This window comes from Phoca vitulina, unplaced genomic scaffold (genome assembly GCF_004348235.1).
Source record: "Phoca vitulina isolate PV1807 unplaced genomic scaffold, GSC_HSeal_1.0 scaffold64, whole genome shotgun sequence".
NCBI classification, from domain to species: Eukaryota; Metazoa; Chordata; class Mammalia; order Carnivora; family Phocidae; genus Phoca; species Phoca vitulina.
The window spans coordinates 423,755-451,158 of NW_022589767.1; the positions used below are offsets into that span (position 1 = coordinate 423,755).

Below are 27,404 nucleotides of genomic sequence, written 5' to 3' on the forward strand. Positions count from 1 at the left end.
ATAAATAATCACTGTATCCATTTTTCTAAACCTGTATCCAGAAAAACAAATAAAATTAAGGATAAAAATTTTAAATAGCAATTGTCTGCTGCTTTCCCTCCTACCAAAACAACTATTAACATACAGTATGAAAGAGCAATGCTCTGATTAATTATGCACCACTTTCCTCCTAACCTCACTATGCCCCCATCCACTTGCCGACTTGCAGTTCCTCAAACAATTTATGCCTTTTTCCTTGCCCCAGAGTTTTCACACATATAGCCCCACTTCCCTCTCCCAGATGGCTCTTCTTCTCACTCTTTGTCAGGTTTGCTTACCTACCCGTAAGGTCTGAGTTTAGGGGCACCAGGGTGGCTCAGGTCATGATCCCAGGTCGGGCTCCCTGTTCAGCGGAAGCCTGCTTCTCCCTCTCCCCACTCCCCCTTGTGTTCCTTCTCTCGATGTGTCTCTCTGTCAAATAAATAAATAAATAAAATCTTTAGGAAAAAAAAAAAGGTGTGTGTTTAAATGCCATTTCTTCAGGGAGGTCCTCATTTTACATTTCTTTCTACTATCCTGTAGTTTTTCTTCGTAGCACTTACCACAATTTGTAATTATAACCACACAAACATATACATAAAGTCTCTTACTTTCTAGACTGTAATCAAAAGCTCTCTATTTTATCCAACATCTGGAACAGTGCCTGGCACAGTTGGCCCTAACACTCACCTTTTTTTTAAATATTTGAATTAATATATAAATATTTTGTAAATTTGACTTACATGAACAGACAAACAACAACAATGAGATTCCATAGGACTTTATCATTTTGTGCCAAGCCGCTGTACCTCCCTTCTCCCTATTGCAACTTAACACCCCCTTAAATCCTTACTAGTCATGTGGTACTCCTACCGGTGCAAGAATCATTATTCAGTTGGATGACTAATCATGACCTCATTCAGATTCCGACTTCTACAAAATTGTCAACTGCCAGTCATCTTTCTATAGCAGCCTTCGGTGTCCCTCCCAGAGCACCCAGAGTGTTCTTTAAAACCATAGATCATGCTGGGATGAGCACTGGGTTAGTTATACTTAACTAATGAATCATTGAACACTACATCAAAAACTAATGACATACTATACAGTGGCTAACTGGACATAATAAGAAAAATAAAAAAGTAAAACCATAGATCACATGTTCAAGTACATTGTCATCACCATATTTTCAGTATTTTCAAATTGTAGAAGGCTACGGTCATCATCCAGAAGCTCATACAAAAGTGATGAGCTCATTATTTTAGTCATGTGGTACTTGTACCAGGCCATCCTTCAGTATGTCCTGCCTTGTAGTGCGACTGACAGACTGAGGTTCTCTTTCTGGCTACAGTAGATTTTATTTTATTTTTTTTAAAGATTTTATTTATTTGTTTGACAGAGACATAGCAAGAGAGGGAACACAAGCAGGGGGACTGGGAGAAGGAGAAGCAGGCTTTCCGGGGAGCAGGGAGCCCGTTGCGGGGCTCGATCCCAGGACTCTATGATCACGACCTGAGCCAAAGGCAGGCGCTTAACGACTGAGCCACCCAGGCACCCCTGGCTACAGTAGATTTTAAATGAAAAAGATATGAAAGATTCTAGGATAGGCGGGGCAAAAAGAAAGGAAACTACCATTTACTGAGCACATATGAGCCAAATACTGTACAAACATACATTCTTGTTCAGTCCTCACAACAACCCTGTGAGGTAGGTAGGTATTATCCCCACTTTACACCTGAGGAACCAATCTTCTGACAATGCCGATTGTCTCCTGAATTTCTCTGTTGACATTAACTTCCATTTATTTACTTTTATCCTATTGTAGAGATTTTGGCAGCTGTATACTAGAAAATCCTACTTTACTCAATAAATATTAATTTAATGAAATAAAGTTTCACAGTACATCAACGAATGATTGAATCAGAAGCTACCATCCTTCTGTCTCAGATTACATCCTTTTCTAACCCTTTTAAAGACCTTCTGGACTACTAAGCATTCTTGCTTGCCTTTCACATTTCCTACTTATTAAATACACACATAGTACATAGTACATTGGACAACACAGGGATTAAGTGTGCCGAACCCTGCACAGTCAGAAATCTGCGTATGACTTTGATTCCCCCAAAACTTAACTAGTAATAGCCACTGTTGACCAGAAGCCTTACCAAAAATATAAACAGTCAACACATATTTTGTATGTTCTATGTATTACATTCTGTATTCTTACAGCAAATTAAGCTAGAAAAAAAAATCATAAGGAAGAGAAAATACATTTACAGGCCTGCACTGCATTTATCAAGAAAAAAACTCCACGTATAAGTGGACCCACATAGTTCAAACCTATGTTGTTCAAGGGTCAACTGTATATTCATCACAGCCTAATGGGCTCTCTAGGCTCAGTCTCCCTAGTTTTATGGGGACCAGGAAGCTAGTCTGATGAACAATAGCTGTTGAATGTTCTTAATCGTGAAAGGACCTCTCCAGCTTCTAGTTAAAAGTAGTTCCAGCCGAGTTCACTTGTCTCATAATTAGATAAAAAGAGACTATCTACCTGTTATCTATACCCAAAAGGAAACTCTGAAGTTTTCCTACATGGTCCTCCTCCAGTCCTGCATGAACGGACCAGGACTGAAGAACTTTATCTCCTTCCTCCACCTTCTCTTTGAAGGATGACCTTGGTCCACGTCTGTACTCCTGAGCAAATAGAACCTTTGGAGTTTCTTTCTCATCAACTTCTTTTTCGGCTCCCTATTCCATCAGTTGACTCCCAACTTCTCTGGACTCTATAATCTAGATGAAAGCATGCTTCAAGAGGAAACCAGTCTGTGGTGGGAGGACCAGCTTATTTGTGCAATGCCAGACAAACGTGGATTTCTAAGATTTTCTTTGCAATGGTACTATCCACCACATCTACCGTGGGTCTTCAGGATTGGGACAGCAGAAATGAAACTATACTTCTCAGTCTCCAGGGTATATGGAGTGTAGAGCCTCATCTGGCATCATTTTGGGTATCTAGGGAAATGTGTAGGGGAATATCCTATTTGTCCCTTTATGTCCCACTAGAAAGCTATTCTCTGTTCTCGGAGGAATCCATTCCAATAGTATATGATCACTCATAAATGTTTCTTTCCCCAAGATCTTCATAGGATGCTGTAGCTGTAGGAGAGGCTGTCCATGCTGATACCTGCCACGGCTGCATACAGTTCAGGCACCACCAACTCGGGTACTTGCAACACAGCTTTGTCATTTGCAGTTCGAGCGGCGATTTCTAGGCGTGAGTGTAGCTCTTTAAGTGAGGGGCGGCTCTCCTCACTCCAGCGCCAGCAGGACTTCATAAGACCATACCTGAGAGGGAAACAAGAGAAACTGACTTCCTTGACAAGGCAAATGTTTGAGGAACGTTGTCTCTTCTCCTAACACACCTTAACAACAACAACAATAAAAAACCCTGCAGTTCATTCATCTACTTCTCACTGTCCTCTCCTGTTTTTCCAGAGAATAATATTCCTTCTTATCCTCTTAGTATTAAATCACTTAATATCGTCTTCTCATCAGGGCCCTTTTTATAAGAAGAACGACTGAAGATTTCTCAAACTAAAATCAGTATGACAGAACAAGTTTTTCTTTCTATTGCCCAAAACTCTCAGAAGTTAAGTGTTCTCATCCTTTAGATGTTACTAACTTGTAGCATTCCAGACCATTGCTATAAGGTATCTCCCAGTAAAAGCTACCTCGCAGCCAACAAAATAAGAAGTTATGGAATAATATGATTCACACCAATTTTGAATAATCTAATTAATTAGATGTTTCCTTTCATTAATCCAGGTCATTGCCCTCCTTTATTATTTAGCTTCTCCAGGAAATTGCCTTAATCTAGATAAAAGTACTCACCACCTTTAAGCTGTCTTTTCTTCAATCCAGTTTACAAAGAATTAATAATGTAGTCTGTTATCGAACACTTCTTGTCATATCTCATCCCTCTCAAGAACCTACAGTGGTTTCCCACAGTCTGCCGTGTAAAACCGACATCCTACCTGCTAGCCTCTCTGCCTCAGAGACCTTGTCTACCTGAACCCCTCTCCTCCAGCCAAGTCAGTGTCTTGCTATGCCTCCGATGTGGTTGTTAACATGCAACTCTGTCTTTGCTCATGTTATGCCCAATTCCTTGAGCATCCTCTCGATGGTCGTCATTTCCTGCGGGCTTGTTTTAGATCTCAATCCTTCTATGCAGCCTTCCCTTATAAGCCTCAGCGCACGCTGAGTCTCCCACACTCTTTACTATTGTACAGTGAGACTGTGTAAAAGATGCTAATTTAATAACCCTGATAACATGTAGCAAGAACTTACTTGTTTTATAAGGCATGGTAGTGGAACTTAACATGCATTATTTTATTTTAGCCTCACAATAACTTAAAAGTATGATTATCATTATACCTATTTTCAGGTAAGTAAACAATGTTCAGTAAAGTAACAGGACTAGGAGTGGACATGTGTTTTTTTGACCCTGTGATGTGAGTCTGAGGTTTTAATCCTTCTTTTATGTTGCCTCCCACTTTAAGTTGATTTTCAGGTTGTTTTAGATATCTCCTCACCCAAATATTAAATTCTTCAAGATTGTATACTTTATCGGTTAAGTGTCTCCCCTCCCCCAATATAAAGGACAGATTTTTACACATAGAAAAAGGCTATAAGAAATATTTTTCAACAATCATTCCAGTATACCCAGGCAGTATTATTATATTATATACATGCATGTGTGTGAGTGTGTATATATATAAATGTATATAGTTATGATATTTAACATTTATAATCTGCTTGATACAGTAACTCTATTGGTGGGGAACTAGGGTGATGGAAATTTACCCTTTTAATGCTGAAAAATTTATAAAATAGCAATAATTTTATCAGAAATTTATATTAGTATATTCTCCCCTGACTTCTTATAAATATTTTAACCTTTTCTTATATTCTATAACAATCCCTTTTTGTAACTTATAGGTTATAAAATTCTGTGTATAATTTTTAATTTTTCCATTTTCTGCCTCTGCACTGGCTCATCAGCTGTCCCCTTCTGCTGACATTATTGGATACTCCTTCTCCTATCTTTCTAATTTCTTTCTACCCCCTTCTGGGTGGCTTCTAATTTGCTCAGACCTGGAAAAATAGTCAATATTTTTTAAAAGTTAAATACTAAATAAGAGCCAGTGAGTAACTCTAGAGCAATGGAGGGACGCCTGGGTGGCTCAGTCGGTTAAACATCTGCCTTCGGGGGCACCTGGGTGGCTCAGTTGGTTAAGCACCTGCCTTCGGCTCAGGTCATGATCCTGGAGTCCCTGGATCGAGTCCTGCATCGGGCTCCCTGCTCGGCAGGGAGCCTGCTTCTCCCTCTGACCCTCCCCCCTCTCATGTGCTCTCTCTCTCTCTCTCATTCAGTCTCAAATAAATAAATAAAATCTTAAAAAAAAAAAACTCTAGAGCAATGGATTTTTATGGCAGCGATATTAGAACTGAGGCTGGCAGTCTCTGACTGATACTAACATTTAGACAAGCAAAACACTACTGTATTTACATTGGATTTGGTCCACTTCCTACCTATTTTAGAAGCTTCTGGAAGAACTAAACTTTATCAACTTAGATTCCTAATACAGTTTTCAGTTGTTGCCTCAACACTGTGTGTTTTTGTGTGTATACACACACATATACATACATACATATATAAGTATATATGATATATGAGCAGATGTATTTTACTGCATAGGTGTGTCTAAGGCTGTGTATTAGCATATAAAGGACAGCTAGGGATTATCTGAGCCACTTTAAAAGGGCACAGTTGATGGGGATCAAAAAGGGGTTGCAATGAGAGAAGAGTAGACCCTAAAAACCACTTACATGGTATGTGTGCAGGTACTGGGTCTCTTCATTATTTTCCTTCTTTGGAGATGTTGTAGGATGCTGGTAGGAGGGACTTCAGGATATGGTGGTGCCCCTGTTGGTATGAAAAAAATGAAAGTAGCAAGGGAATTTTAGATCCTCTAGAATATGAACTATAACATGACTCTACATCCACCTGGGCTAACTGCCTGCAAAAGGTAGAGCCAAAGGAAAAATGCTAGATACAATATAGTTGCTCCCTGGTGATCAAGTAAGAATATAGCTTAGAGAGCTTGGGAGTAAAAAAAAAGGTGTTTGGGAGGAAAAAAACTGATAATTTAGGAAAATGTTGAGTTTTTACAAAAGTAACAGAGCAAAGTGAGAAATGAGACCTGCCCTCCACTCCCCAAACATGGGAAAGTACTATATTTTCACTATCAGATAGGTTTATAAATCTAAGGACAACGTATTTATGTTTATACAAAATCATTCTTGGAATTATTCTTTGGATTTTAAAACCTCTTTTGGAATTAGTAAAGTGTTGAGGGAAAAAAAGAAAAAGAAAGCAAAAAAAAAAAGTTAAAAGGAGGAGAGGGATTTCATATCAGCCCAGTTCAAACCTCAGAGATCATACTGAAACCTCTTCCCATAGCATATGCCATCTCCCACCCAACTAAACATACTTGTATATTTGCATACAGGTACTACTTTAGGGACCCTCCTTACCTAGAGTCACCATCTCATAAAGCAGGATCCCAAAGGACCAGCTGTGAAAGAAACAAAGCCATTTACTTAATTTATATTTCTGCCTTTCCTAAAGAGAGCTCACTTAAACTATCAGGGGCCTTCAGTAAGAACCCTATAAAGGCAATGAAGGGGAATTAAAGGTGTCTCATAACATAAGCAAGGTAATTAGAAAGCATTAGAAAGCATTTCTGTTCAATCCCCTTCAAGTCTAATCTCTTTGCAGACTGGATTTATGTCTCCTTTCTTCTATATTTCACATTAATAGATGTTTACTATCATTTGCTGAATTGTGTGTGTGTGTTTATGCAAACACACAAACACATCTACCCAAACATAAAGAAATTACCTTCCGCATCTTTTTCATCCTTTCCATTCATTCCTGCCGAAATTCTAGCCTTTAGTCTTAGCACAAGTCTCAGTGAGGTTTATCATTTATCTACTATTTCCTCAATAGATCTAACTGCCCAAACCTAGGAAAAATATTAACAAAACAAGCTTTACATATAATGAGAATAGATATTTGCCACAGCAATATGATTTAAGACATGTTAATTTCACTATTCTATAAATCACATTAAACGAGCAGTATTTCCCAGTTAAGCTTATTACTCCCAGACCTCTACTGAAAAGCAGATGTCAGTGAAGCAGCAATGGAAATCTCTTAATTGACTCACCGTATTAACTGATGTTCTAAATTTCCTCTGCTGCTCATGACATTAATACTAGTAAGATATTATATGTTACATCTATGTGCTTTGCCAAGCTGCTGAATTATATGGTTACCGAAAGTCAATTGTGATTCTTTCCAGTACTGTTTGTACCATCAGATGCATCAATGTAATTATGTAATCAATTAAATATAAATGCAAAAAAGTATTAGCTCCTGAAAACTAGGTTGAATGCTTTGAAAGTATTCTATAAAGATACACTGCTAAAAAGAAAGCGTTGTCAAATTGTGTGGGTGAGCCAACAGTAGGAAATTGGAAAAAATAATAATAAACGTCTGCAGTCAAATTGCGTCACCATTTTTTTTCAGATTTCTCACTCAAAATCATCCCAAGCTGAAACTCAAAAATAATGTGTTATGGATGCTATTTATACAAGAAATACAATGTATAACTTCACTTAGCAGGTCAGTCCTCATAAAAAAGGCTTTGGCCCTCCCCCAAGAGATCAATCAATAAATGTACATTTATATGTTTTAAGTCAAAATAAATTATTCAAAGTATGTATATTTCTTTTTATTCTAATAATTCCTGGTTTAACTGAACTTTTGATTAAGTGGACCCACCTCCTTCAGATAAAAGGGAATCTACTAGATTAAGTCCTTGGATATTGGTATGAATAATCTTTTCACTTTTCTTTTCTCTTTTCTGATTAAGGCTGCTAATCTAATACAGAAGGAATACTTTAAAAGGCACTAAAAAGGATTGCAGCCAGATGTCAAATATGAGCTCTGTCACAAAACACACATTTCTCCTGGAGAGTCTGTCTGACTTCTAAGTAGAGATTTCACATGTAGACATAATTGACAACAGATACAGTCATGGTCAGGAACTGGGGGACATCTAGGTCAAGAAGGGAAGAAGTCCAAAGGGCAGGAACAAACCGTACATATCTCCTCTGATGCCAGCTGGTCTCAGCAGAAGCCGTTCTGGGGCGAGCCACTTGAGAGGTATGGTGTGAGTAGCCGGGATGGCCCCTCGGGCATGGACTTCGTAAGCTAGGCCCAGTCCACAGAGCTTAGCAGTAAGATCACTTTGGATCAGGATATTCCTAGCTGCCACATCCCCATGGAACAGATGCTTATCCTGGAGAAATTCCTGTAAGCACAAGATCAAAGATGGATCAGCTGTCTGAGTTCATGGCTCGAGTCACAGACAAGAAGAAGCAGTCCTAGGAACCCTCAAAAAGACAAGGACATTTTCAACTCTGAACAAGTCTCATTGATAATGACATATCACTTCCAAGTCACCATAATGAATCAGACATTTTTGCATTATGTTTAGGATTACCAAACTGAGCAAATAATCCAAACAGCATTAATACTGGGTTTGGAAAGTATGATCACCCATTCTGTGTCAAGCTCTGACCCCTGCCTGAATTTACATTTCTCTCAGAGAGGATCCAGCTACACCCTGGAAAAGGAAGCAGGTTTCAAGTTTCTAGCAGCCGTCCCCCAAACAAGGTAATATATACATAGCGAAATTGAGTGTCATAATAATGAATTTATACAGAGCTTTATATCATCTCATTTTGTCCCTAAAATAACCAGGTCAGATAAATCTAAATGATTACATTAGGTCACACAGTTTGGAGTGGTAGTGACCAGAACCAGGTATTCTAATTCATAGGAATTAGAATTACAAATTCTAATAATTCTCAAGCCAGCCTACAAATCAGAATTGCCTGAGAGCTTTTTAAAAACTTATGATTTTTGCCCCAGCTTTACTTAACCAAAATCTAGGGAGAAGAACCTAGTAATCTCTATTTTTAAGAAGTATCACAATGATTCTAGCACAGCCAACAAAGCATTTGCAAACCATTGCGCCTGGATGACAATGATTTGCTGCAATCATTTCCCCCAACATCAGGCTATTCAAGGCATAAGAAGTTGAAAAGCTATACATGACCAAAGAGCTAGAGATTGAGGTCTATGATTGCTAAATAAGAATGACATAAAAAAAGGTGGGGGGGTTTAAGACGGTCATTTCCAGTCATTGATGATGAAGGAAACAGTAACTAGCAGCTTTCTGTCCCTGGTGAGGTGAGGTTTTAAACAAAGAAATTATACTATCATGAGAAGAATAAAGAATGTAGTGACTTTGAGGTTGTCAAAGTAAGAAAAAAAAAAATAGTATGACAATGCCTTGTAACTGGTAACCCAGAGCCCTGATCAATGCATCTCTGTGGGGCACCACTGCAATTGTGGTTCACAATACGAGGTAGGCTGTATCCTGACACCCTAACTTTATCAAGGGAGCATACCAACTAGGACCTCCAAACACTGTAGATAATACTCCTTTCTACGACGTGCTCTCTCCTTGCGCCCCATGGGAACTTCGGCTGTAACTACTGCTCTTTTTCACCTCACTGCTTCTTTTCTAAGCTTTCCCAGATTCCATTTAGATCCCTAGTACATTTCACACCTCAAGGAGGCAAGATATATCAAATACTTAAAATAGTAGCTTCACAGAGCCTGATTTTCTATATAGCAAATGCTAATTTTAAGTAAAGTTATCTAAATAACTTCATAGAAATTGTCATCTAAATTTCTTGACTAATTCTGGTAAAGGTACATTTTTTTTTTCTCTTAAACCCTCTTAAACCCTTTTTTTCTCTTACCTCTTTATTTAAGTTGGTTTAAAATGAAGGAATGATCTCACTGTTGCCCCTTATTTCTTTTTTTCCGTGTTCCTTGTTCTTTTTAAAGTATATGTATTTCCTATCACATTCAGTATCAAAACAAGTCTCCAGTGAAATGTGTTCTGAACTCGTCTTTCTTGTTTTTCAGGCATAAAATTGTGCACTTCCATCCAGGTCTGCAGCCTTTCACCCACTTGGTTTCTCTTCCCGTGTCTCCTCCCAACTCGCTCGCTATTTGCCATTTTACATCTCTTAATATTAGTATATATGGGGAAGTAAGAGTGTCAAGCATATAACTCTTGGCCCTGGTTTTTGACCTTTAAGACTGAGAAACCTTTTAAAATCCTTCCTGTTCCTTCTACAAACCCTAAGTTGACGACTTTCTGCCTAGAATTACCAATCCTGTGTATATTATCTAAATAATTTCATAAAGAAAGAACTGAAAACAATTTATCAGTGCTTGAGTGTCTGCCCCTTAACTTCCATCTGATTTTCTTTATAATCTATACCCCATTTGGAAATATAAATATGAGAAATATGATGTCAAATATCAGACTAACAAGAAAAATCCATACCATCTGTTGTCATTTTTCCCAGACTTACCAAAGCCAGGAGGACCTGCCTCCCGATGTGATATACTTGTTTTTCTGTGAGATCATAGAGAAGGCCATCCATGGTCATCACATCCTAAAGAGCCAAAGAAAAGACATGATATCAAAATGACATGAACAGATCTAAAAAATAAAATAGGGGCAGAGATATTCTTAAATGCAGATATCAAGGCAAAGATACAAAAACATAGGGACGAAGATTCAAGGAGAGGCTAATATGAGAGATTCTCAGATATGCAAAGAAGTACAATGATATATTGACCTAAAAAAAAACCGATAAAGAATGTAGATAAATAACAGAATGAAGGAAGAACAGAATAGCAGATAGGAAAGACAGATGTCATAAGACTATCCCCTGGATAAAGCAACAATTTTCCTGGGGCACTATGTGTGTGTGATTAATTAAGCACATTAACTCAACACATTATTGAATGACTACTATGTGCCAGGTTCCATCTTAGGAACTCAGAACACAAGAGTGAGCAAAATAAACATGTCTGCTGCCTTCTGGAACTTAAAGTGTGACATCAGAATCAAATAATCATACATAAATATATGGTTACATATCTATAAGCTCCATGAAGGACATGAAAAAGAGAGCATATGGTGGTGACAAAAAAAGATCTGAAGGATGGTGGACAATGACTATGCAAAAAACAAGGAAAGGGAGAAGTTTGGTGTAATGAGAGAAGCATGTGTAGATGGTCTAAAATAGAGAAGCATAATCGTTTTAAAAAATAGAATAGCGAAGTTAGAGCAGAGAACAAGTTACAGATGAATAAATAACCTCTTACAAAGGCTTAAATGCCTAAAGACTTGCACATTGTCCCATTTGCACCACTGGATGTAAGGCATTAACAGGGTCTCTTTATCATACACATTTAGCGGTAAAGTAATCAGTCTTTTGAGGAGGCTTGATTAATATTGAACTTGTTCATTGGTAAGTGAGGAACTAACTAGGGAAACATGCAGTACTTCTGAAAGAGGAATATGTAGAGAAGCAGAAAAACTGCAAGCAAGAGGACTTGCACTTCAGCCTGGAAATTTCTACACATTTACATTTTTTTAAATATGAATTTGAAGTACAAAAACTTTCAAGCTGAATGTCTCCTCGTCAACCCTGGCATACTAGAGGGATGTTATGGAATAGAAGACACATTTAAGGCCAACAGCGATAAAATTACAGTCAATACTAACAATAGTTTTTACATGCATAATTTCTGTTAATTTTAATAATAACTTATTATTATTCCCATTGTACAGATGCTGAAAATTCAGGCTCAGAGGGATGACTTGCCCAAAGTCACACAGCTCATAGGATATAAAGCCGAGAGTTCATGCCCTAAATCTGCACTGCCCACTATGATAGCCATTAGCCACATGTGGCTGTTGAGAAGTTTATTATTTAAAACTAAATAAAATTTTAAAAATTCCATTTCCCAGTCACATCAGCCACATTTCAAGTGCTCCATAGCCACACGTGATTAGTGGCTACCATTTTGAACAGAGCAGATAGAGAATTTTTCTGCCATCATAAAAAGTTCTATGGATTGGTGATAATCATTATTATGTTCCTCTAATGTCTCTCTGCTTTGTCGTTTGCCAGGCTATTTGACATGTGACCAGCTAATGAGCCAGGTCAAGCCTTTCCTTCCTAATGCCTCTGCCCTGCTGCTCACCCGCCGACAGGTCCAGAGAAAGCTGAGCAGGTCCCCTTGGTCCACATCCTCCAGCAGCATATAGAGCGGCAGCTCCTCTGTGCAGCAGCCTTGCAGCTGCACCAGGTTCTCGTGCTTCCCCAGGTGCTGATAGAACTGGATTCGCCCTAAGAAATCCTGCACCTCGTGGAGGCCAGCCGGCTCTGTGGAGGACAGATGAACCAATGGAAGCAGTCAGAACATCACCAGTAAAATGGGAGCTATGAGGGAGGAAGCAACCTCAGATGGTAATTTTCAAGACTCCAAAGGAGAATAAGTATAGACAGAAAGTAAAGAGAAAGGGAACTAATTAGAAGATAATTCTCAAGGTCACTGATTTTTTTCTTGTCAAAACAAACAGAGAATCATAGGCCCTAGAACTGGATAGACTCTCATCTGCCTAAATAGACAAGTGCTCACATTCAAATATTATCACCGCCTAGGCCTTTTGATTAGTATTCGTGCTTATCCTATCCTTGTTCTGTTTTATGTATCTGCTACTACTGGTCCATATAAAGAGAAAAAAAGAAAAGAGGAAGGAAGGAAGGAAGGAAGGAAAGAAAGAAAGGAAAGAGGAAGAAAGAAAGAAAACAATATTAGGGAAAGTGATAGTGCAGACAAATGAAGGAACAACCTCAAAATCCACATGCACTAATATCCAGTATGAAAAAATCAGTTCTAGCAACCTCAACAGGCAACACTGAGCTAGGGAAAAACCCCAAGAAAAACATTTCTGTCTCAAGTTTTCACTTTCTATCCCCTTCTTACTCTGCTCTCACAATTGTGATCACAGCTATTTGTTGATTAACATCTTAATGTCTGTAAGCTTGTTAGCATTCATGGCTGGGGGCTCACAATGGAAAAGTAAAAAAGGGAAAGGGAACTCAAACACTTCTTTTACCTTTCAAAACCTTGAGGACAACACTCTTTGGCTTAGCAGGGTCCCCAGTATACATCTTGGTTCGATAGATGGCCCCACAACTACCATTGTGGATCTCCTCCAGAACTTCAGAGAGTTGCTCCCGGGGCACTTGCAGCTTAGCTAGAGCATGAGTGGTAGTTCGTAGGAGGCTTTCCACCGATGTCTCCTTAAGTGGCACGAACACACTTCCTCCATGTCCTCCCGCCTTCCAGCTTAGGCCCCTAGATGGAGGCACAGGGGCAATGCCTAGAACAAAGAGATGATAACCAATCATCTTTTCCCTACCCTAGGGACTCCAGGAAAGCAGAGCCTGGAACACACTGGCAAGGAAGTCCCTTTAGCAATTTTCTCCCTGCCCGATGTGGGGATACCTTCTGTGAAGCAGCATCAGTACCAACCTTGTAAAACATTTATAATAACCCTATTCCTTCTAAGACAACTCAAGATGGACCTCTGGAAAGTGGTAATGACATTTTCTTTCTACTTTTCTCAGGATTACAGTTCAGTATTAGTATGGAAACAATTAAGGAAGTTCCTGAATTGGTACTCAAACCACAGATACCTGAAACGTGGTGGTAACTACCAGTAGGGACTAATGCTTAAGTGAATCAAATGGCTTTTAAAGGTGGAGGGAAGGTATGGATAACTCCTCAACTCTAAGCCGTGCCTATTCTTCCTCCCTTAAGATGTCCCCAAAGTCAAATTGCATATTTCCCAGAGTCTCAGTCAAAAAAATCTTCTGGTACTTTCCCCTTTTCTTAGTCAGTTTTTCTCCATTGGAAAAGAGAAATTCATTCTTCTCATTAAACCTCCATTCATTCATTAATCTATCAATTTATTTGGCAAATATCACATCCTGCATTCCAGGAACTGTTCTAGGTGTTGGGAATAGGCAAAGCCCAGATTCTTATGATTACTTTCTAGTGGTAGGAGAGAGGGGAAACAGATAATAACATACCAGGAGATGAGTGTTATAAAGGTAAATAGCAGAATCAGAGGCTATCCGTGATGCTATTTTATATTTCAAGGCCAGGACAGTCCTTTCTAATAGGATGAACATTTGAGAAATGCCTGGAAGCAATTAGAGAGCAAACCATACTGGTATCAGGGAGGATATTACAGACAGAGGGAACAGGAAGAGCAGAGGTATTGAGGAAGAAGCATACTTGGCATATTTGAGGAAGAGAAATGAAGTTAGTACAGCTGGAACCATGTGGGATAATTGGAGAATCATACGAGATGAGGCCAGAGAGGGCCCAGCACATGGAAGGTCATTGGAAGAATTTTGTCTTTTTTTATTCTAAAAAAAAATTATATTTTATTTTATTCCAAGCCGAGAATGATCAGGACTGACTTAGGCCTTAAAAGAATCATTCTGCTGTCCTGTGGAGAACCATAAAGGGACCAGGAGAGAAGTAGGGAAACCAGTTAGGAGTGTATTACAACGATATATGAGAGATGAGAGAGGCTTGAGTTTCTTCTAAAGATAGAGTTAACAGGATTTGCTAATGGATTGGATATAAAGTATGAGAGAAGAGGAGTCAAGGACATCTGCAAGATTTTAGACTGAACACTTCATAGAAAACCAGAGGACATTTGTGAGGGAATTTCAGGACCTTTGCTGTGGGCATATTACATATGAGATGTGTATTGGATCCAAACTGCAAAATAAGTGGTTTAATATAGGAATCTGGATTTCAAGGGGACTACAATTAGAATAGAGAAAGGGTTTGAATCCATAAGACTGAAAATGAGACCATTAAGGGAGTGACTATAGGTTTAAAAGGAAAATAAAGTGTTTCAAGAAGGAGAAGGTGCATAATTGTTCCAAATGCTTTCGACAGGTTAAGAAGAGGATTCAATATAGCTGTTATTGGCAATCTCAGAAAGAATTGTTTTGGTGGAATGGTGGGGATAAAAGCCTTATTTTAGTATGTTCAAAAGAGAATGTGACAAGTAGAAGTCATGAGAGTGAGTTTAGACAACTTCTCTGAGAAGTTTTTCTGGAAGTGAATTAGAAGAGAATTGGGATAATTTTTTAAATGTTTTATTTAAATTCAATTTAGTTCACATATAGTGCATTATTAATTTCAGGGGTAGAATTTGGTGATTCATCAGTTTGTTTATAATACTCAGTGCTCATTACATCAAGTGCCCTCCTTAATGCCCATCACCCAATTACCATTTAGAGAGGGAATGGGGATCAGCCACTAAACAGTTTCTGATCACTGTCATGATTTTTTTTTTCTTCTCTTTACTCTTAGTTTCATGTAAGCTAATTCATTTTCATTATATGCTCACTGGTACTTCAGAACAGGATATTATCTCCTACTTAATGCTTCAAAGACTGCTATGAAGGCTACCCTTTTTCATCATATAGTCCAGGAGCACAGAGGAGGGCTGGGATCTATTACAGAGTAAATGTCATCCTTTGAGGCTGGTAACAAAGCCTTGGGCTTTACCCACTAATCTTCCTCCCCAATATGTAGACACTCACATGGCCAAATATTTGATAGTGCAGTAGGACAAAGAAGATAGAAACAGGTCACATGAAGCCTCTCTTGCCTACTGTTGTTTCAACTGACAAGCATATACTGAGTTTCTACTCATGACTTCCTAGAGAAGAGCTCACCTCCCCTCAGCTCCACAAGAGGGGCCCCATACCTCCTCTTCCATAGCAGGGACTTCACCTTCTAGACTTGGGCTCATTGAGACTTGGGTCTTACTTTCTGTAATCTCCATCTTCCCCGGCCCTTCTCCCAGCCCCAGTTTGAGTTTTACCTTGGAGTCCAGGAGACTGTTGTTGAGCTCTTTGTTCTCTGATAAAAAGCCACAGGATGACTGCAAGAAGGATAAGGAAGGTGCCAACCAGAATGGTTGGGATGATGATGATCTCATACTGCTGCTCCCGAACAACTGGGTAGGAAATCAAGCAGGAGGAGGAGAGATTGAAGAAGAACCCCAATCTGATGTCCACACAACTTCCCCTACCCACACAGTCCTCAGCTCCTCATACGTGAAATGATCATTTCTTCCTTCTTCCCCTCCACTTCCATACAATGGCACCACTACTGGGAGCAGCTCTCTAATCAGAAAGCCCAATGTCCCCACTTCTCAGCCTATCAAGGGTGCTCTGTGTCTCATCTCTCATTTTTTCTGCTGAGGTGAAGGATGCAGCATCTGGATCTCTGACTGGCACTTGTCCCTCTTCAAAGACAATGACCTCTAGTGCCCATTCCTTTATGAACACCGTCTTCATTTCTACTAGAAGTCAACTCATTCTCCTAGAATCTATGCAGACCTTCGTCTCGGTCATCCTAGAATCAGAAGATAGGCATCTGTGGTGTCTGTCCTTACCACACAGCTTGTCACTGAGACTGCATTCCAGTAGCTTTCGTGCCATGCCCCTCTCATCTCCCAGGCCACACAACTGTCCACTCCTTTGCTTGGCCCTCAGAGAATGCACAGAGCACCACTGAGAGTAATTCCCAAGGATGAAATTATTCTGAAAAAATAAAATGGAGCATACAGAGAGTTTTAAGATACCTCAAAAGATCATTAGGTATTAAGTACATCGCTACCTGGAACTTTCTGAGTCATCCATTCATCTCTATCCATCTACCTGATATTCAAGTGTGAAGAACTTTGTTTTTTCCTAGCATTTTCCCCTTTTCTATTATACAAGTATAGCCCTGATCTGGCCTTATCCTTTCATGCCATTGTTTCTCAAATTATTTAAAGGTTCCCCTCCTACCCAAGACCCCTGCTCCAATGCTCAAGTTCATGTTCGCAGCACTGGTCTGAGCAATTGTGGTCCGTGGGTTATATGGAAATGATCTACCTCCCCTATAATCCTAAGCAGGTTTAATATTTTTTTTTCTGTGTATCACTTATTTTTTAATTGGAGCTTCCCCTGGTCATTATATATAGACAGACACAGGCATTCATTCCTACTAGTATATAGATTAAAGGGAGTATCAGAACCAAGCCATTTTCTTTTTCTCTCTCTTTAACTATATAATATATACATATATACATATATATATGCATAAGTTACAAAAATAAAAAATTAAAGTGCTATACCATAAAAATCTTTCTCCTACCCCATCCTTCTCCATTTATTCAGTTCCCAATTCTCCTCCAAGTAAACTAGTTTCTTGCTTACTGAGCCAGAGATTCTTTAGGTACATCACTTTTAATTCTGTATGATCAGCATATATTTGAAATTACACCTCCCCGAACCTGGTCCTTTCTTTCTGAAGAGAACTGGTATATATATATATACAAACTTTATTTTGCCCTTGGTAAACAAAAGTCTTCCCTGGTTCTAACTAATTCTGATGGACCTAGGGCAGGAAAAAACGGTGATTTTTTTTTCACTCTCTAGGTGATCCTAAGTATGTATCTAGTTTTGTAGTGAGTTGATAACAAGGTAAAATTTTACAAATCAGAATTACAGAATACTATGTTGTACATAAGTGCTATTCACCATATTATGCAGTCTTCTATTACATGTTGTGCTTTATTATTGATACTAAAAACCACAATGTGACTTATTGAGGCAGAGTCCCTTAGTGCCTGAAACACATATATAAAGAAACCTTCCAGTTCCAGCCTCACCCCCTTTTCACTATTCTTGAAGCTCCATGATTGGGAGATGAGAATTAGACAATTTTCTTACAACTCAGAAGAAAGACAGGTGTGTGGTTGGTTGACAGAAGCCCATGTATACAGAGGAGTGGCCAGGAGGAAAACTGGGGAGAGGAAAGTCACCTTCTTATCTGTGGGCTTGTACATAACAAGGGATCTATGAAGTCAATGAATTATAAGATAACAAAGTCCATCTCATCTAGTTTATAAGTCGAGAAAGCAAGGTGAAAGGGAATTGAGAAAGTTTCCACAATTCCACAAGACCACATGGAAGGAAAGCACTGGTGCTAGGGCAAGAATCAGGGAGCCTTGAGATGGTAGAGAAGGAGAAGACCTTAAATAATGAAACATTAGCACAGTCCAGAGAATTCAAAAGCTGCTTGAAAATGTCTCACTGCCATTCTCATTCTTGTTCTCCTTTCCTCTTACTTCCTTTTCAGTGCACTATCAGATGTAATTGTGTTCATTCAGGGAGCAGCCAGTTTAACGAGTTTGGCTCTCCCGGGGAGTGTTCTGTGAGCATAATCTCTCTTAACCACAGTGCAAGTGGAAGAAAAAGTCGGTCAGCAGCCGGCTCCAGCTTGCAAGCTCTGCCCAGAAACCAAACTACACACCCACTAATACATACCAAAGGAAGACATTTAAAGGCCTGTGCGCACATGTATCCTCACTTAGAACTGCTCATGGTGGGCCAAACTCAACTATAGGCACATGGCCAAACATACCCACCCACACCCAGTGACTCAAATCCATGCTTATACCCTTGCACCTACATATCACACTTATTACAGAGCACAGTGTGGTCATTTGGATACAGTATGACCTTCTATTACATTTCCTGAACAAGGTTCATTTGTGTATCTTTATTTGGGCATGGATACTTTAAAGAAGCTGGGCTTATTAACAACTAGAAACCCAAAATAATTGGATGCTAGACCAAGGAGACAAACGTGTAGGGCTATGGTGAGGGCCACTCGGTAGATTGCTTTCCAGGCATTTGTACAATAAGCTCTTTCCAACTATTAGAGCTTGGCTAGAGACATGTGGAATATACGAAATGAGTCTAGAATTTTTAAGGTGAACACACCAGGCATATCCACCCCATAGGCATGGAAGCCCACACAGGAAACCTTACCACCTTTAGAGCCCACCAAAGCACTTATATCAGAAGATGCTCATACTCACTTGTAGCAACAATATTCCTCTCACATTGCTTTTCTCTCTGCAGTTAAATATTCAATTACCACATGACTTTGCCTGTCCGCTGTGTCAACCTGAGAAAAGACATGCCTTGATGCCAGAACCTGATAGGATGACTCTTCCCATTGGTTAGATTCTAACCTATCAGTGTTCTTGACCAACATTTCTATAATATGACCAATACTCTACCCCTTCGATTACATCTAGACAGTTTTCTCACTGTGTTAAGACAAAAATGTAGGGGCGCCTGGCTGGCTCAGTCAGTAGAGCATGCGACTCTTGATCTCAGGGTTGTGAGTTTGAGCCCATGTTGGGTGTAGAGATTACATAAAAATAAAATCTTCAAAAAGAAAAAAAGAAAAAAATGTATATTGGCTACTCCTTCTCTTACCTAGACTGTAAGGTCCTTACATATATAAAACATTATCCCACAGTTCTCTCCTTAGTGCCATGTATTACTAGATTATTGGAAGCCATTGGAATCAAGGATCCAGTAAAGTTGGGAAATTGTTTATTTTGATAATTCCATTTAATGGTTGGAAAATATGTACACAGCTTGCCTATAGTTTACAAATACCTACATCTAACAGTGCCAAATCTCCTCAGGCAGGGCTCTAATTAAAACAATATTATTCCCTCATTTGTGGCTATCATTCCTTATTTTCTCTCTTCTCAATCACTTCTGACTTTCTGTTGGCATATTGAAAAGTTCAGCTCCCTTCTTGAATTGAGAATCTAGAGTAGGAAATAGCACAATGAAGAAGGAGATACAATAGGAAGAAAATGAGAGTGAAATGAGGGGTAAAGTTCAGCCCAAAGCTTTGCAAGATTACAGTCTGGACACCACACAAGTGAATGGTTATAACTGAAATTAAGCTAACTATAAACATAAACTCTCCAAACTCTTACACATAGGCACAACACAAGCATAACACCATGCCACATCTTTATATCTGTTCCATTATCCACAAACACAGTTCTATTTGCAAGAATAACACAACTCCTACTAGCAACACTTCTGTCCAGTGAGCACAGTATAATCTCCCAGATATAGTCAACAATTTACTCAGAAGTATCCAGAAGAAATTCTTCTTACCAAAATACACTTACAAATAGAACTTTAAAAATTAGATCTATTCTCCTGTATTCCATCTGCCTACGTGTTGTGAGAAATTCCTTGATTGACCTCCATATAACACCTGGTGCCGTTACCGTAAGATACGATAAAATGTTACACCAGACTCACCCTCAACCTTACCACCTGTGTATCAACACAAGTGGGTCCGCCGGCCATGTTCTTTTTATGAAGACAAGTGGCCCATTCGCCCACATGGATGCCACATTGGGTAAGGGAGTTACTAATAGCTATGAGCTATGAGGCAGAGGACTCAAAGAGTTCAGGTGAGGAGGGTAAAATATATGGAGGTAGCAGCCCCCAGACTGAGGCAGTCCACCCTCTACCTCACTCACCTTCTCTTCCCCTCCCCCTTCATCCTTATCCTTGAGCTGTCTAGTAAAATAAAACAAAAACCAAAAACCATTTACTGGAATGAACATGTTAAATTGGAAATGAGATAGAAAAGAACTGCTCAGATCTATCTACAGGGTTCCAAAAGTACTTAAGCTTTAACATTCTGAAAAGCAAGCTGTTCTTCCTATTTTCAGCTCCAATAAACATGTTGAGCAACTACAATGTGCCAGGTATTATGCTAGGCACTTTCACATAGAGGAAACTGTGGCTCAGAAAGATTACGTTCTGAATAAGCCAGGGTTAAAAAAAATTAAAACAGGGGCTCCTGGGTGGCTCAGTTGGTTAAATGTCTGCCTTTGGCTCAGGTCATGATCCCAGGGTCCTGGGATCCATTCCCGTATGGGGCTCCCTGCTCAGCAGGGAGCCTGCTTCTCCCTCTGCCTGTTGCTCCCCCTGGTTGTGCGCTCACCTGTGCTCTCTCTCTCTCTGTTAAATAAATAAAATCTTTAAAAAATTAAAACATAAAAAAGCAAGTAAATGACATAGCAAGGTTTCATACCCCAGTCTTTTAGTTACAAACCCAATATTCCTTAAACTACTTTACTACACATCTGTCACTCAAATGGACAAGACCAATAGTGTCAAGAAGGAATTATGTCAGAATCCAAAAGAATCGGGCGCCTGGGTGGCTCAGTTGGTTAAGCGACTGCCTTCGGCTCAGGTCATGATCCTGGAGTCCCTGGATCGAGTCCCGCATCGGGCTCCCTGCTCAGCAGGGAGTCTGCTTCTCCCTCTGACCCTCCCCCCTCTCATGTACTCGCTCTCTCTCATTCTCTCTCTCTCAAATAAATAAATAAAATCTTTAAAAAAAAAAAAAAAAGAATCCAAAAGAATCATAGAAAGCATAATGCTGAAATCAAACTTCACCAACAAATACAACATAATTTGGGAAGGGCAGGTGAGTAGAATCTGCCTTTAAGTGTGTTCTCCAAGATCTTACAGGGGCACAAACAATGTCTGCATGTCTGTCTTCAAAATTTCTTCAGAAAATAAAGGTAGCATCAGAAACTTTTCCTAGTACTCACCAGATCATGGAATCTTGGGTCATTTTCTTTGTTTGCTCATTTTCCAGGATCTGATCTCAATCCTTTTTCTACCTTCTGCTTTTGGAGGGAAAGGATCTAGTTTCCAGGACTAGCAAGCTTTCATTGTGAGCATGAGGGTCAGAAAGGTGCTAGAACTCCCAGGAGACAGGGCACTGGCCTAAGACGTAGAATCACCGTGCAGCAGCCAAGGCTCCGCCTTCCTCCTGAAGCACACTTGTCAGAGGACAAAGAGTAAAGGGAAAGTACACTGAAGAGGTGACCCTCTTTCAATCCAGAAAACCTGACTAGTGTAGATAACTTGCCTTGTGCAGCGTGGTATCGCCTAGTGAGGATGAGGCAAAGAGAAGGGGAGGTACCCAGAGGGAATCCCTTGTCCTCCTGTTCTTCTCAGATATTGAAGGATTATGGTGGTTCTGATCTTCACCCTCCCCCACCTTCCTAGAAACCCAGAGCTTGAAATGCACTTTGAAATGGTTGGAAGAGAGTCTCCTGTGGTGCCTGGGAATCCGGACCTTGTTTAAACAAAGGTCTTTTAACAGTGAGACTGAGTGTTATCAGCTTTTCTTGCTTCTTATTTTTACGTACCTATAGGAATTCCTAAAGCATGTGCTACACGGTAGAGATGAAGAAGCTTAACTTCTATCCTGGTAGCTCCCGAAAAGTCTCCTCTATAGAGGAGCAATGTGATTGCAAGACAGGCCCCCTAACATCTAGGTAAGAATTGCAGTAACACTGCACGCCCCATCAAATTTAAATATGATTACAGAGATTACATTTTATTTCCTTTGAGGTGTTACACAAATTCAAGACATTTTATTTTCATTATAATTATCATTCTATTTCTCGTGTTCTTGATTCCATAATTCTCCACCTACCACATTCGAACCTCAAACGCCCAGAAATCGTATATGTATCTCAAATTAGATATTCTCCCGCTGATTGTTTTCTCTTCCCGAAATCACTAGTGAACACCAATTTCCCCAGCCCAGAATAAGGATTCTCAATCAGGGAAAAGCCAAGGACACGCAGCTACCTCCCACCTTTAAACACAGAATAGCTTCTGATCCATCTGCGTCCCCTTTGTCCTACCTGATGGACACAACAGAAGACGCCTGCTGGGGGCTTCTCTCAAACACCTCGCTGCTACGTTGTCAGTTACAATGTGTTTCCAAGGATCAGTCCCCCTCTTTGCTACTCATTCTGCTAGACTTTTCATTCAGGGGTGGTGGGGAGACTTCTGGTACTTAAAAATCTTGGAAGTTTCCCCAAAAATGAGGAGCCCCTTGTTGCTCTGCCGCTTCTCCAGCCTATCCTAGCACACTGCCCTCTTGTGGAGAGGGGAGCCACACTGAAAAGAACAGAAGGAAGACATTTTGTGAAAGATTGCAGGAACACACACACACACACACACACACACTTTCTCATACTCTGATAAATGAATCCCAGACCCAGGCAGGCAGAGAGACAAATGGACAGGGGATTTCACAATCAGGAAATCAGCTCAAATGCCGTTTACCTCGGTGCTATGTAATACAGGGTGTGTCCCTGTAAAGATTCTATACATAGAAGGTAATCCTAGGTAAACAGCAACAAACGCCTGGCAAGACGAAAAAGACGCTTCTGGGAACGTCATTCTGCACAGCAAGGAGCAAACAGCAGATTCCCTCGTTAGGAATGGGTCAGCGTGCTTCAGAGCTGAGCAGTCTGGAAGTTGGGAGACGTGGAATCAGCACGGAGCTGGTGCTATGATAATAGAGTCAGAGGTTTGAGTTCTAGTTCTGGTTTGATAGGTGATTCATCAAGCATCCAGAGGCTTATATAACACCTGACCTTGCCATGCCTTCTCTTCCTAGTTTAGGGAGCAGGACACCTCTTTCTCTCCTGAGGGCAGTGAAGAACCACAGAGAGCAGCAAGAAATGAATCACATCGGAAAAGGGGCCGGGCAACCAGCAAGACCCCTCAACCAGCTATACCACCTTGCCTCTCAAATTCTGAAGGTTCCTTCAGACCGGCATCTTCTGACCCTTATCACGGCAGCCCCAGAAACTCTCCAGTTTCATTCCTATCCCTACCCTGCCTGTAATTTCCTATGGGATAGTGGTAAGAGAAGGAGATTTGGAGTCAGACTTCTATTTGAATCTCAGGTCCACCGTTCATCATGACTGCGTATAAGTCATTCTCACTTTTCTGAGCCTCTGTTTTTCCACCTGTAAGTAAAGACAACAATATCTATCTGTCCAGGCAGTTGAAAGCTCTATAGGATACTGGATGTAAAATACCTCGTAGAGTGTCAGGCCCATTACAGACCATCAATATGTAGTATTCTCTCCCTTCCTCCCTCCCTCCTTCACCTATCTCCCAGGCTGGGAGGTAGTCACATAGCTGTACCAATCAGTAAGCATCTATAACTCCGAATAAGAAAACAAAACACCTATTATCAAAATATTTATATTTGTGGGGGCACCTGGGTGGCTCAGTTGTTAAGCATCTGCCTTCGGCTCAGGTCATGGTCCCAGGGTCCTGGGATCGAGCCCCGCATTGGGCTCCCTGCTCCGCGGGAAGCCTGCTTCTCCCTCTACCACTCCCCCTGCTTGTGTTCCTGCTCTCACTATGTCTCTCTCTGTCCAATAAATAAATAAAATCTTTAAAAAAAATGATATTTATATTTGTGGATCTAACTATATTTAGCCCTGTGTGTGAAGAGGAAGTTAAAGTAATCATAAAGTTAATGTGGGTTTTAAATCTCTTCATATCAACTAGATATGATTTGACAGTCTAAGTATTACACCTGCTAGGCGGTCTCTGAATTGGACAATCATGTTGAGGAAGGGAGATTTAAACAAGATGGATCAAAGACCATAATGCTGTAAACTAAGGTATAAAATAGATAGAATGCTAGATAGTGATATATTATTAATTTGTTAGTTAATTAATTCACCTCCTGTCCTAAATTTCTCAACGCCTTCTAGCTGGTTCCATTGATACCACCTATCTGCTGGCTACATTTTTACCCAGTTCCTGAACCAATCTTGATGGAGGCAGTAAAGAGAGCAATAGTCTCAGCTCCTTCTCCCCATTCTTCTTACCATACTCCCCAATCTGAGAAGACATAAAGTTGATCATTTTTCACAAGGGGTATCCAGTTATTCATAGTTAATACCCAAGCACTGTCAAATCTGGAGTCCTGTCCTGAACGTCTCACAGGTGGATAGGCTCTTCCTGTTCTTCTGGCTTCAATCAATTTTCTTTCATTAGATAAGAACTTCACACTATAGTCTGGTTACTGAGGTCCTGCTACAAATGGAAAGGACCCCCACACATGCACCCTGATAGATACCCTGCAGGCTTAGCGCTTGAGTAATGGCCATCACCTCATCCCCACTATGCTTCATGCCCACCCACACACCCCTGAAACTCTTGCCCCCACGGTTCTGCTCACATCCTATAAACCCAAGTTGCTTATTTTTGCCTACATTTGAGTCTATAACCGAACTGTCCACCTTTACCTAGAATTTACCTCCATAACCTAGTTAGTTTATCTCAAATCACTCACTCAGACAAGTGACCCTGAAGCTGGTGAGAGGTAAGAAAAGTCACCCAGTGGATATAGGCAGAATGGAGATCACTCATGGTGAGAAAAAGAATAGTTGTAAGGCAGTAGCGGAGCCAGAGAGTGGGGTGGTTCAGGGAATAAACAGAAAATGAGGAGAAAGTTTAGGTAGCTTTCCTAAGGTGTTTAAGTATGAATGAGAGAACTAAGTTGAGAAGTTCAAGGAGGGCTCATACAGTAGATTTGTTTGGAAACTTAGGGCTCCAGCAAGATGAGGAAAAGAACTGGTGACGTCTCAACATGCGGTAATCTCTCGTTCTAAAAACAAAACAAAATTTGGGGGAAGGGGCATGTCCTAGGCCTGAATATGTTACAAGGCCTAACACACAAAATGACATTGAAAAACAGAGAGTAAGATTAATAGAACAAGTAAATATCCCAGAAATAAAATACATATTTAGGAATTTAATATAAAGAAGTCAGCATGAAACAAAACAAGCAGATTCTCAAGCTTGGTTACACATTAAGAATCTTGTAGGGAGCTTTCTAAAAAATACCAATCCTAGGGTTCACTGCCTCCCACCTTGGAAGAGATTGTGATGATTATGAATCCCATAATTATGATTTCACCTATCAGCATTGGAAAAAAAGGACTATTTCCCAGGAGAGACTAAATTATAGCTAAGTTGAGAACTATTGAGATTGATTATTATTATGTGGATTATGCATATTATGATTACTCGTTTGGCAATAATAATCTCCATCCTTGCTTCATTCCTATGCAAAATTAAATTTTAGTTGTAAAAATAATTATGTGTTTTAAGAAACAAAAAATAACAGTGTAAGTTATATTGGATTGGTGAGGACTTGGTAAGTTTAAAACAGAAGATTCCTGGGGCACCTGAGTGGCTCAGTTGGTTGAGCGCCCAACTCATGATTTCGGCTCCAGTAGTGACCTCCTGGTCATGGGATTGAGCCCCCCGCAGCAGGCCCCACGCTTAGCTCAGAGTCTACTTGCTTCTCTCCCTTCCCCTGCATGTGTGCTCTCTCTCTGTCAAATAAATAAATAAAATCTTTAAAGAGAGAGAGAGAAGACTCCTTCCAATAGGGAAAAAAAAAATCACAAAGAAAGGATCAACCAGTGAATAAAAACATAGATATTCTATATAACTTAGTAACATAGTAAGAAAATTACTAAAATGACAATAAATAAATGGTCGTGAAAAGTGAAAAACAAAAGAAAGCCAATACACCAAACCAAAATGTTTAACAAATATGGAAGAAGGGTAATGTAAGATTAAAGATGTTTACCTTAACTAGTAATTAAATAATACACATTCAAGTAAAAACAAGAGGCAAATTTTTTTGTCTATCCATATAAGAAGAAAAAAGTGAAAGAGAATTATGATGCTCTGAAGAACCCTATTTAAAAAGCCCACTCTAACATATTAACAGGGCATCTAAATTTCTACGTTTATGGAAACAAATTTGGCATGTAAGAAAAGAGCCTTAATGACATTCATAATTTTGACCCAGTAATTTCTCTCCCAGGAGTCAATTATAAAAGGATTTTTTTTTAAAGATTTTATTTTTAAGTAATCTCTACACCTAACGTGGGGCTCAAACTCACAATCCTGAGACCAAGAGTCACACACACCACCAATTGAGCCAGCATCCCATAAAAGGATTTTTTTAATGAAAGATGTTTCTGAACATGCAAAAAATTTTATTATACTGTTATTTATTTCTTTTGAAAGCAGAAATAGGCATGTGCTTCAAAATAATCCCAGGACTTGAGCAGTGGAATTGTGTGGAGGATATAAATGAAACACGATGGGCCATGTGTTGAAAATTATTAAATTTGGGTTATTAATACATAGGTAGTCATCCTACCATCCTACCTATTTGCCTGCTTTTGTATATACTTGAAATTCTCTACAATAAAAAAATTAAAAGTGGAAATAAATTTTCATCAGGAAAAGTGGGATGGTTAATTTTATGCGTCAACTTGGCTAGGCCATGGTACCAATATAATTGATCAAATGTTATTCTAGATGTTTCTGTGAAGGAATTTTTTTTATGAGATTAACATCTAAGTCAGTGAACTTTGAGTAAAGCAGATTACCCTCCATAATGTGGGTATACCTCATCCAATCAGTTGACAGTCTTAATAGAAAAAGACTGACGTCCCCAGAAG

At 39.7% G+C, this 27,404-nt stretch overlaps 1 protein-coding gene across 1 annotated transcript; it reads right to left on the bottom strand.

The window, feature by feature from the left end:
- Window positions 1-1,601: 1,601 nt before the first annotated feature.
- Window positions 1,602-22,947, bottom strand: STYK1 (serine/threonine/tyrosine kinase 1). Its single transcript, XM_032391741.1, has 11 exons — window positions 22,746-22,947; window positions 21,636-21,869; window positions 16,587-16,734; window positions 16,011-16,145; window positions 13,209-13,475; window positions 12,290-12,471; window positions 10,603-10,686; window positions 8,248-8,456; window positions 6,613-6,653; window positions 5,905-6,001; window positions 1,602-3,360 (listed from the first exon to the last, which is right to left on the bottom strand). The coding sequence occupies exons 3-11, from the start codon at window positions 16,630-16,632 to the stop codon at window positions 3,156-3,158; spliced, it is 1,266 nt and encodes a 421-aa protein (XP_032247632.1). The 5' UTR covers window positions 16,633-16,734; window positions 21,636-21,869; window positions 22,746-22,947; the 3' UTR covers window positions 1,602-3,155.
- Window positions 22,948-27,404: the final 4,457 nt, after the last annotated feature.

Bases quoted from the DNA above. Each gene is read 5' to 3' on its own strand.
- STYK1 (XM_032391741.1), bottom strand. From the start codon at position 16,632: ATGGCACGAAAGCTACTGGAATGCAGTCTCAGTGACAAGCTGTGTG. The intron at 10,687-12,289 runs GTGAGCAGCAGG...TTGGCTCTTTAG, and splicing joins TTCTCTGGACCTGTCGGCGG to GATGTGATGACCATGGATGG. The intron at 8,457-10,602 runs GTAAGTCTGGGA...TTGTGCTTACAG, and splicing joins GGCAGGTCCTCCTGGCTTTG to GAATTTCTCCAGGATAAGCA.